This window comes from Schistocerca nitens, chromosome 9 (genome assembly GCF_023898315.1).
Source record: "Schistocerca nitens isolate TAMUIC-IGC-003100 chromosome 9, iqSchNite1.1, whole genome shotgun sequence".
In the NCBI taxonomy this organism is placed as follows: Eukaryota; Metazoa; Arthropoda; class Insecta; order Orthoptera; family Acrididae; genus Schistocerca; species Schistocerca nitens.
The window spans coordinates 239,686,399-239,699,337 of NC_064622.1; the positions used below are offsets into that span (position 1 = coordinate 239,686,399).

General features: G+C 36.1%; 1 protein-coding gene across 1 annotated transcript in view; it reads right to left on the reverse strand.

Annotated features, from left to right (window-relative positions):
• LOC126204155 (xanthine dehydrogenase-like) overlaps positions 1-12,939 on the reverse strand; it is a 316,025-nt gene that overhangs the window by 190,971 nt on the left and 112,115 nt on the right. Inside the window, 2 exon segments of the mRNA XM_049938563.1 lie at positions 4,648-4,755; positions 4,902-5,125. Coding sequence (XP_049794520.1) covers positions 4,648-4,755; positions 4,902-5,125 — 332 coding nt within the window.

Genomic DNA, 12,939 nt, shown 5'->3' on the forward strand with positions numbered 1-12,939 from the left:
TAAGAATAATTTCAGACACTAGGGAAATCAGCACAATAAAAAATGCATATTTTGGCTATTTTCACCAACTTATAGTCTATGGTATAATATTTTGGGGAAATCAACCAATAGCAAAAAAAGTGTTCCATGCACAGAAGCGAGCAATAAGAATTATGTGTGGAATACATCCTAGGCACTCGTGCAGGGATCTGTTTAGAGCTCTACAAATCCTTACAACACCTGCCCAATATATTTTTTCCCTGATGTTCTTTGTTTCAAAAAATAGCAACTTATTCAAAATCAATAGCTCATACCACAGTTATAACACCCGAAGGAAACTGGATATCCATTATGAGCTAAAAACGAAAAGCATGGTCCAGAAGGGGGTTTTATACGGTGGCACCAAGATTTTTAATGCCCTCCCACTGCACGTTAAAGAACTGGTTGGAAACATGCCAAAGTTTAAAGAAAATCTGAAGCAGTTCCTTTTAGATGAATCTTGTTACAGTATTGATGAATTTCTTAGCAAACATGCATAGAATCTCTTGTTTGTGATTACACCTTACTGTGTGACCTCTACAATTGATTAATCATACTCTGTAAGTACAGTGTAACTTAATACAGTACCCAGATTTATGTATGATTGTATATTCTTTCAGATGTCCTGTATCTTAACTAATATGTAAGGGTATATGCTAAACTTCACAGTTTCTTTAATCTAATGATAAGATAAATGTATCTGTGCACAAAACAATAATCTGTAAAAAACCTTGACTCGTTCTATATCCAGGGATATGTTCCCATATGGATCTATGGAACATGAAATAAATAAATAAAATAAATAAAAACTTAGCGGGATCCTCATTTCGTCAAATTTAAGTACCCCCCCCCCCCCCCCTCCGCACACATGAAAATACCTCTGACAACTGCCTGAATATTGAACTGTGGGAAGTGGCACGCATCACATCATGTGATTATTGACGTAAGTCCCAATATCAAGTCATCAGCTTTGAACATGCAATAAAATGTCCCTGCATGTATGCTAATATCAGTGCACTGTCTGCCAACAGGGATACACTAGTAGGCTGGTGACTTTTGTACAGCACAGGAAGGTGGTGATTTTGAATGATATGGTTTCTCTCAAGTCTTTCTTTTTTTTTTTTTTTTTTTTAAATCATAATTACATAAGAAACTATCTTTATTGCTATATTTGTAAATTAATTCTAAAACCTTGTATAAATAAATGTCAGGTTGTAGACTCTCTGAATATGTCTGTATAATATCACTGTTTTTCAAGAGTTACTGTGCGATCTTTGTTCTTATTCACCTGGAATGTGAGTTATGTTTTGGCGTGGCGTAGTAGTGAGTTGGCAGGACTCTTGAAAGTGCATTATGAACACATGTTAAAAAGAATATACACTAAAATCCTGCAAAAACTTACTATTTACTAATACATAAAATTTAAAAACCTGAGGACCTTTACTGAAATCAACACAGAAAGAAATCTTTGACTTAGACTTCTGTGTCACAAGCATCAATAAGAAAAATCTCCAAAGTTGACTAAATTTTTATTGAAATCACACATCATAAATATCTGACCTTCAATCTCTCATGTTCATCCTTTACACAGTTGAACATATATTTGATTGTAATGAAGTCACATTTGATGTATAGTCTGGAAAAATAACTATCAATAATAGTTTCTGAACAGAATTTTTATTGCTCTAATGGGAATAGAGAGGTTATAAAGTCGAGTGCTTGCTCTAACCCAGAGATGAAGTTTCCCATGTGTCACATACCCATGATCTTGCTGTGATCACCCATTCACTGATATTATATGACTTATCCATCCTGGAATTCAGTTACGTGTTGAACATGTGTACATGCTGTGATGACATTCAATTTTTGTGACACTCTAAACTACACCATTCACCATGTTGTGGCAACAGTGGCATCTCTTTCTAACACAACATCAGTCATTCATGTAAATGGCCATGAGTGTATTAACTTTCTACCTGTGTATGGTTTCATCATCATTGTGCGTTTCCTTTCCATATTTCTGTTAAGGCATTTGTTTTCTTTGTCTTGCAACCACTTCCCCAATTAAAACCTTGGATGTTCCTCAACTACAGCTTTCATCTATGACATATTGATTATTGAAGGTCATTAATGATGTTTTATAACAATTTGTTGGCAAGTCTCATCTGAACCTTGCATTCCTTTTCATCAATTGTTTAGAGTTACTTCTGTTCCACATCATCATCATATCTTTTGTTTATCTTACTTTCTATTTTCAGATTTTCCATTTCTCCCAACAAAGGAACTTCTAAAACTTCTGAAAGCTAAGGATTCGGTTATGTTATTTCTAGATCAGACATTCATAATTACATCCACATTTTATGTTTTATGTAATGACCTTATTTAATGTGCAGAATCAAACAATGGAAAATCCAGGATGGAATTATGACAATATTTTTAAAAAGATAAATTGCTACTCACTATACAGCAGAGTGTTGAGTCACAGATAGGCACAGTAAAAAGACTACTAACACATAAGCTTTTTTCCAGAAGGCCTTCTCTAAAATAAACAACATACATAAACAGATTCACACAAATGCAGCCCACACACACATGCCCACTGTCTCCGGGTGGTGAGGCCAGACTCTGCACAACTGTGCATGATGAAAGAAGCAGTCTGGGTGTTAAGGGTATGGAGGAGGTTGGGGCAGGGAGGGGGAGGGAGACCAGGTTACACATGGGGGACAGTAAAGTGCTGCTTGTGGGAGCATGCAGGGATGAGAGGGACAGAGGGCAGGGCAAATAGGTGCACTCAAGGTGTTGGACAGAAGGCAGGGAGGCAGCAGAAAAGAAGAAAATTAAAAACAGTTTGGGTGTGCTTGTGGAATAGACAGCTTTGTAGTGGGAACAGGGAAGGAGTAGGTTGATGACAGACAGTGACTAATGAAGGTTGAGGTGAGCAGGGTTATGGGAACATAGGATAAAATGCAGGAAGAGTTCCCACCTGTGCGATTCAGAAAAGACAGTGTTGGTAGGAAGGGTCCAGGTGGACAGGCTGAGAAGCAGTCATTAAAATCAAAAACATTGTGTTGGGCAGCAACCTCAGCATCTGGATGGTCCAGCTGTTTCTTGGCCACAGTTTGTTGGTGGCCTTTCAATGGTATAAAACAGATTGTTGTAAATAGTCTCCACAGGTTTACCGCTGGATCACACTGTGCAAATTCCACAATAGTCCCTCAGAGCAACTGTTCGACATCTTCAGGTGGTTCAACCTTGCTGTTGGCTAGGTGGAATTTGCACAACATTTTCTGGCAGCAAACCAGTGAAGATTATTTACAGCATATTCACCGGGAAAGCTTGAAGGGTCACATCAGACAGATTGTTGTTTGTCATACCCATGTATAATAAAGCACAATAGTTTCAGCTTAGGTTGTATATCACATGACAGGTGTCACAATTAGCCTGCCTTCAATGGATGCCTTCAATGAGATAGGTGATGCTTGTGATTGGACTGGGGTAGGTGGTGGCAGGAGGCTGTATGGAACAGGCCTTGCATCTAGGTCTGTTACAGAGATATGAGCCATGAGGCAAGCCATTGAGAGCAGCGGTTGCATAGGGATGAACAGAAATATTGCATAGGTTAGGTGGGTGGTGGAATACCAATACAGGATGGGTGGGGAAGAAGTGCTATATTTGAATCTCTTGAGCTTTAGCCAAATTTTATATTAATTTTCTATAATTTGGAATACATTATTTTGGCTATGCACATGTATGTTAAGTAGAATTCACATCAGACTCACTTCATTTACCACAGTGAATTTAATTTATCAGCCCTGGTCCAATCTGCATTAGTTTCATTTAAAAAACAAAAGTATGTCACTTTCTTATCATTTTGAGCAGCAGAACAGAAAATTGATTGCAGTAACTATCAAGAACAACAACAAAATAGTATTTCAAAAGGTGGTTCGCTTAATGACATTATTAATTTCGACAGACATGATTCAGATCACTCTTTACTATGACACTTTATAGAGAACTCTAAAGAAAGTGAATTTGATGCCAAAGTCTCAAATTCTTGTTCTGAGCTCAGTGAATGAATGGGAAAACAGAAATTTAGGGAGCAGTCTTGTAGCTTCAATAAAATATTTTTGTGCAAACATTATTCTGTTTTAAACAAAATGACAGACCTAAAATTTTCCAAATTTATGACAAAAAATTCTGCTTCCACAATCATATTTGAAATTACATATAAAATGTACATTACATTTGGTCCATATAGGCAAATATACTAAATAGAGAAATATTAAAAATACCTCTAAATTGAAGAGAATGAGGGCAGTTCATGCAACGTGGAAAACATAGGGAATACAATTATCACTTTTCCCAAACATCATTGTTGTTCACAGTACTATTGTAGCAGTATATTAAAGTTCAGGGAACACCTTTCTTTTTAAGGCACCCTTGATATCTTAAATAAGCTACCCAGCTCCAAAATAACCAGAAAGAATATCATGCAAAAAAGAAAGAAAAACAAAAGTGTGAAGATACAAAAATAAATATTACAGCATTAGTTATCTTCAATAAATTTAATAATTGTACTTCCTAGCAAGGTGTAACCTGGGTAAACATGGACTTTTTCAATGTTCGTACTGTACCTATATTGATCCTAGCATCTGCAGCTTCCAGAATGAGAAAAATATCAGATGGAAACTCTTGATACATGTGTTTAATTGACAGATTTCCTGCAACTGTTCCTGCCTGTAATAAAAGAAAGAAGGAAAAAACCTTTACAGTTACTAACTGGAATGTGAGGTCAAAGAGAACTAAATCACATTATAAAAGTGTTTTCAAAACTTAAGTGTGGCTTAACCTCAGTACCAGTGCTAAGTGCAATGTATTCTTACATTTCTAACTGAAACATTTGCCACCAAGTCTATGTGGTCTGCAAGCATTTTGGTGTAACTGAAATTTTTGTCTGATTTTGAAACATCATAAAATAGCTCCATAACTTCAGTTAGAGTCATATTTCCACCAATTGTTATCTCTGAATCAATGGTAAATTTCTTGAGTTCCACAACATCACTAACATCAATGAATATCTCAATGTCAGGTTTTCTTCGATACACACCTGCAATCAACAATAAAAAACATACAAACTAGTGTATTTTAAAAAAAAAATTTAGACTTGGATAGTAAAATAAATATTAAAATAACAACAGACAATTGTGAATGAATGAGGGAATAAATGCATTCAAAATGAAAATAAATAAAGAATGATAACTACTTTACAAGAGAACAGACACACCTGCTTATCAGCACCCTCAAACAAAAATGCCTTCTTTGGGTTGTCAGACTCATGAATTTGGAATAACAGTTTATTGATATGGCAAATGAATTATTCTCCTTGAAAATCAAAGTTTAACTAGGAAAAAGCAGCAACTAAGACATCTAATCATGAAAGCCTTCATTGCCTGACTAGAACAAGACTGTCGTTCTCTGTCTTTCTCCTTCTGTCTTTCCATATGTGTTGTTTGTATGTGGTGCTTGCAGACTTTCTGAGAAAAATGAAATGGTGGTGTGGTGGCCCTCAACTATGTATCCTCTGACTCAAAGTTGAAATATTAAAAATTTTGGCTGGTTTCACTGTCTAGGGACTGGGATACTTAGTTGCCACATTACAAGCCAAATACTGCTGAGTCTACAGTATACAATATGAATGTACACATGAATCGAATGGTCGAAGGTTCCTATCACTCGGCAATTGCAAATTTTGAATGTTATATAGAAATTTATAAATGAAAGATTGAAATTAAATAAATTCTGCAAGTAATATTTTAATGACTTTAAATGATGCATACAATAGCAGATGTAACTTTAAGAATGCCGTTTGTCCCTCTAAAACACTTATTGGTGTCGATGGTCCAGCAATTAAATGAAATATAAGTTGAACAACAGGGAAACAATAGATTCCTACTTCACATAATTAGTTATGGGCAACAACATAGCTCGTGAGATATTCACTTCTAAACGCAAACTACGTCTTCACCGCAGAAGCAACAGAAATTTCACAAGCGCACAAGTCGGCACTACGAAATATTTCTATCTCCCGCCACTGCGTGCAACCTGCTCCAATCTCCAAGTCTTTCCCGCAACCATGCGTCTTTCGTGCTGTACCATCCAGGACACTCCTGTGCCCTCTGCCACTGTCCCTCATGCTTCACTGTTCAGAACTGCCACCCCCACATCCATACAGTCTCTCCATGTGTCCTTTTTGGAACGATTGCTTTCACTGGCTAGAGTGCCTAGAGTGGCTAGAGTGCCAAGCCAACGCACACTCACAAACATAATGAAACACATTCAGAATACTGGATTTACATTGAAATATCTTGAAATTAAATAAATATTCCTACAGCTGGACCATAAACATGTTCTAACACACACTGTTAAATAAATAAAGAGATTAAATAAACATATATCAAAGGAATAGAACAGAAGTAAGCCAGTACCCTAATTCCTCTGTGCTTTCTAAAATACAGTAAATAATTAACCAATTTCTTCATGAATAGTATATATCAGATATAAACAAAGACATAGATGAATAAACATATTTATAAGCATGCTGCTACCATTTTTTCATGTCACTGTGGAGTACTTATGGTCTGACACAATTAATAGTAATCGGCCACTTTGACCTCCAATAACTCATGTAATATGCAAGTTACATGCCGGTAATTCATACCAATTTAGGTTTACAGTAATAGCTTTCTAAAGACATGTCGATTGACAAAATCGGATGAACTGTCTACATTTTGGAAATTTGTTGCTGGGTGTTACTTGTATAATTTATCGTTAGATACTAAACTTTAAACTAATAAAGATATTGAAAATCTGATTACACCATCAGAATCATTGTGCAAAGAATGGTAATGTACACGTTTCTTTTTAAGGTATCATGATTCATCTGGCTACTATTAATTTTTATAAGAACTGTGACCTATTTGCCATTAAGGTCTCACAAAGTCCTCCATCTTTGACACTCCTAGCACATCTCCTGCATCGACACAGCATCACCATGGAATTCCCAGCCATGTGGTCAGCTGGACCACATGGTACGGAAGTTGTGCGGCATAACACAGTTGCTAATGAGTCACGGCTTGACAAGCAGCCCAACCAGTGGCCACCAACTCTGAACTTAAAATATTTCCAGAGTGCCACAACTCATCTATTACCTCACATGCTCCAAAGAGAAACCCAAATGTATAAGTGGAGCTCCAATGATCAAATTTGTGTTAAGAAGCCTAGCCGTTGTTCAGTGTCTGCTCAATCCAATTAATGATTTCTTTACTCATCTCATTATTTAATACTAAAACATGCTAGTTGGAGTAAATATCAATGTTCTACATTATGTACGATTTGTGTTAAAATATATATGAGCCTCACACTTTGAATATTTTCTTTCACTCTGTGCAATATTTTCTTTCACACTGTGCAACTATGGACTTTTTAGTGCACATTTTTTTCTCCATTGAAAAAATAAAAAGTGAAGTGGGTGGCTATAGTAAAAGTTATCATGCAGAGATGATTCAGTTTACATAAGCACAATGGAAATAGTGAAAAATGAGCTCAAAGGACCACAAATTGCCAGGGCACAATCCACAGGTCTTTAAACAAAACTCGAATAACAACAAACTGTCAGGAACAGATGATATTTATGTTGAATTATTAAACAGTGCTCGAGATAAGGCAAAATTACAGCTGCACAGATATATTTGTGTCTGCTAAGAGGAAAGAACACTACTAATAGAATTAATAAAATGTAAAACAATCACCATATCTAAGAAATGAAATGTCAATGGTTTTTTAAATGACAGATCCTTAGCATTAATAAGCAGTGCTTTAAAACCTGTACCCAATATTGTTAAGTAAAAGTTAAAAGCTGGAATTAATTAAAATTTATAAAATGGTTGATTTGGATTTAGGAGAGGAAAAGGAACCAGGGAACCCATAATAGCATGATAAATGATCTTACAACCAATGAACAGGAAAACATGTGTCACATTTGTCAATCTAGACAAGAATTTAGACTGAATGGACTGGAAGATACTGAATAAAACTGGAACAGGCTGAAGAGATAAAAAATGGATTCTTAATCTTTGCAAAAAACAGAGGGCAGAAATAGATATCAGTGGCACTAAGAAGGAAACTAGGATAGCAAGCTGTCCTCTCTCTACTGATTTATTTAATTTATTTACAGGAAGTGGAATGCAAACAATGGAAAGCAGCACCAAATGGAACAAACCAATGGTAAACCAATAATGATGTAGTGGTTTTACTAGATTCTGAAAACGACGGGAAACAAAATTTTAAAATTTTTGTCTGATACGTTGGACAACCGCAAAACAAGAATAAACACAAGTAATGTGACAGGTAAATCAGTAACATAAGTAAGGGCAAATGTCAAGATACAAAGTCAAATGCTAATTATCATTTATTACCCTTTATTATAAGGTCTTCGTCATTCACTAACCATGGCTGGACAGACTGCGTCAAAGTTACAATCAAGTGATTTGCAATATAATGAATTACACAATAACATCTAAACTTTATACAGGAAATGTATATAGACTATGTCATGTTCACTGAGTCCATTTGTTTTCTTCACAGTCAAAGAATTCTTGGACAGAGTATAGTGGGCATTGTTTTAGGCCTTCAGGAGTTTGTTTCTTGAAGTTGTCCAGTGGCAGGGTCTGAAATTCAACAGGTAGTTTGTTGAACATCCTCACAGCGACCACTGGAAAACTGTCTCTTGTTTTGGACAGTCAGCAGGTTGGTAGGTATATGTCTTTTTTGCTGCGGGTATTATGTTCATGGATGTTATGCCTCTTGCTGTAGATGTCTAGGTTTTCCCTTATGTGGATGAGGCATAATAATACAAAGTGGCTATAAACAGTCATTATTCCCAATATTCTGAATAATAGTCTGCAGTGTTCCTGGCTACTGTTCGATGTAATAATTCTTATTGACTTCTTTTGCAGCAGCAGCACATTCTTGCAGCCTCCTGAATGACCCAATAGCTGTAATCCATACAAAATGTGGCTATGTTACAAAGCATAGTAGACAGTTATCAGAAGATGATCTGTAATCACTTTTTTTAATCTTCATAGGAGGTATTTTACATGAGAGAGTTTCTTGCATACATGCACAGTGTGTCCATTTCACGAGATTTTGTGGTCTATGGTGAAGCCCAACAGTTTCACAGATTTTATATAGTCAGAGTATGTGTTTTTTCGAAGGCTGCATACCATATGCTGGGTTTTTTGTTCTTTTACTTTCACCTTGTTGGTGATGAACCATTTGTTAGCATTTTCGAACTGTACATCAGACTTCATGACTGCCTGGGCAGAATTTTCCCCATTGACAATAAGAGTGGTGTCGTCTGCAAATTGTAGTGTCTCACCAACTTCACTTATATCATTTACAAAAATGAGGAAGAGGAGTGGGGTTATGGCTGAACCTTGTGGCACACCGTGTTCTACCTTCTGTTCCTGGGATGTTGCTCCTTGGATTGAAACAATCTGCCTTTTGTTTTCCAAGTAAGACTGAAGTGTAGCTAGGGCTGTACCTCCCACACCATAGCTTTTTAGTTTTTTGAGCAAGACCTTGTGGGGGATGCAGTCAAAAGCTTTGCTTATATCGCACTGTGTGAGTGCCATAAACTCTCTCTCCTTGAATGCCTATACTACTTTTCTTAATAGGTCTAATGATGCAGTGGTACAGGACTTTCCCTTGTGGAACCCATGGTGTGCATCTATGAAGAGATTGGTTTCTTCAAAATAAGTTAGGATCTGATCTTTCATGATAGATTCAATCACATTTGCTAGTATAGGAATGATTGATATTTGCCTAAAACTTGACACATTATCTGGGTTTCCTTTTTTGTAAACTGGTACTGTCCTTGCAAGTTTCAAGAAATCTGGGAAAACTCCGGCAGATAGCATTTGTTTATAAATGTTATTAATGGCTGTGCTATTTCTCCAATAATTTTCTTTAGGTCAGTACAGGAAATAATGCAGATATTTTGACTCTCTGAAGTTTTGTAAGACTTTACTATTTTCACTATGTCATTTGCATGTACTTTTTTCCCTGTTTCAAATTTACTGAGTTTTATGTGGCAAGTAAACAGCAGGATCTATAACCGAGTTTGGGATTTCAGCAACAGTGTTTTCTATAGCTTTCATAAAGTAGTCACTGAAGTCATCAGGAATGCAGTCATTAGAAGAGGAAGTAGGCTTCTTCTTATGTTCATTTACTAGAGTCCAGGCTGCTTTGCACGGATTATAGGCTTCTCTTATGAATCTATCATTCCCTCTCCTTTTAGCTTCTTCTACTTTTTTCTGTAAAATTTCTTGGCCTCTAAGTAATTGCTGTGTAACAATTGTTTACTATTTGGAACTGTGACTGCTTTGGCACAGGCATTCCACATTATAACAATGTTTTTTTAGATTCGCTAGCTCGGGTATGTACCATGTTTTTGCTTTAAGTGCTTTCTGTTTTCCTTGTGTTTTACCTGATTGGCTTTTCTTAGATATCAGTGAGAACATCTCACAAATTTGGTTTTTAGTGTCTGGAAAAGAACATTTAAGGCTTCATTGGGTTTTGCTTCTGTAATTAATTGCTGCCAGTTTATACTAGACAGTGAGGCATTGAAAGTGTCTAGTTTTTCTTTTGGCACTATTCTTCTGTAAAACACATAATTTGATTGCCAAGTCTTTGTCTGTTGGTTACCCATAGTCTTCGTTTGTAGTTCCATGACTAATGTACTGTGGGCTGCTATTATTGCATCAACTACTTTTATTTTGTAACTCCAGGTATCTATGTTTGTAATAATGGTGTCAAGGCAGGCATCACCTCTAGTTGGAAGTCTGTTTGCTATAAAGGGACCATAACTATTTTCTAAATTCAAGAACGCTCTCTCTTTTGTACTATTTTCACCTATGTGTACACTAAGATTGCCACACAGTCAATTTTCAGTTTAAGGTATGTTATATGACATAAACAACTTTCTAAGTTAGTAATAATGTTTTCGAAATTTCCATTTGGTGAATGGTACACTGAAACAAAAATCGTATTCATATCTACTACTTCTAAGCCAGCCAGTTCTAAACCCATATCTGAGGAGTAATTTCTCAGGTCCACATCTTTAATGTTCAGATTTTTATTGGCATACTTAGATATGCCTCCATGAGTGGTAGTTTCTTGATACCATGAGCTCACCATCTCTAGGTATTTAATGCATTTCTATACAGACACAAGCAGACATATTTAAAGACAACTCTTTGTCTTTAAATATGTCTGCTTGTGTCTGTATATGTGTGGATGGATATGTGTGTGTGTGTGTGTGTGTGTGTGCGATTGTATACCCGTCCTTTTTTCCCCCTAAGGTAAGTCTTTCCGCTCCCGGGATTGGAATGACTCCTTACCCTCTCCCTTAAAACCCACATCCTTTCGTCTTTCCCTCTCCTTCCCTCTTTCCTGATGAGGCAACAGTTTGTTGCGAAAGCTTGAATTTTGTGTGTATGTTTGTGTTTGTTTGTGTGTCTATTGACCTGCCAGCGCTTTCGTTTGGTAAGTCACATCATCTTTGTTTTTGGATATATTTTTCCCACGTGGAATGTTTCCCTCTATTATATGAATAGAAAGTTCTGTAAAGATACTGTGTAAAACTTAGACCAATTATAAAACTGTAAGTAGACCAGTCAGTAATAAACATTAACATGGTTCACAAGGTAATGAAATAATGTAACTTTAGCATTCAAACTTAGGTTAGATTACTATTAAAAATAATTAAGCACTTAAGCAGTAATTTCCATATGAAAAACAAGTGTTTACAATTTATGCTTTACAACAGTTTCTATCGAAGAGAAAGTCTGTAAGGAAACAATATATGTCAGTTCCTTATTGTAAAAATTACTGTTAAATTTAAGTTTTTGAGAATATGAAGTTTCTCAATATAACTTTACAGAAGTATTTTCTAATAATGGATTTGTTACATTTTTGTACAAGGGTCAGTGCAAGGACAAGCATGTAAGCTGTTGTTGAGTTGTTCTTCAGTTAATATGGTCATTAAAGTGAGAAACAAGAAATGTATTAATTATTATGTGTTTGAAGATTGAGTCAATACATAATTATGTGAGCTAAAAATCAGTACTCCATTCTGTAGTTTCAAAATATGACCTGGAAGTCTCACTAAAAATAGACATCAAGCCAATTTGATTCAGTAGGTATTATTTAAAACTCAATATATTCCATGGCATAACAGTAAGTGCATAATTTCATCAGTTAATCTTCAGCATGGCTGCAGTTATATAATACACAGTAGATGGGAGGATTTTATATCTGACTTCAACTGAAAGATGTGATCAAAAACTATCAAAGTTTCTTCTTTCCTGCAGGAGGCTTGATTTGGTGGTGGCAGACATTCATTCATCTGCATTTATGAATTTTTTCCAACTGGCATTAAGTGTCAGTCATGGGCAGTTAGTGTGCAAGTGACAATATGTGTACTTCAGTTAAAATAACTAAAATAAGTTTGTGTCTGATATATTGCAGCAGTGAGAGGCATTGTTGCTGGCATGCAGCCAGCCATGCTAAACAAGGCTCTGAATATATCTTCTAAACAGCCAACATACCTTGGCTGTGGCACCCACTACAGTTTGATGGCAGCTTTCCCCTACCTCTCAACTCAGCTGTCCCCTACCACTCAGCTCACTGAAACACCAGTCACAAAGTTATTTTAAAGGGAATATAGTAAGTGCTCACCACATTCCAGTAATTTGAAAAATAATGTAACAAACCAAGCAACAGTATTGCATCAAATTTTGCCAAAAGCTTGGAGATAACAAGTGGAAAACATCCAGAAAATTCAGCAAGCTTTTGTGGCAA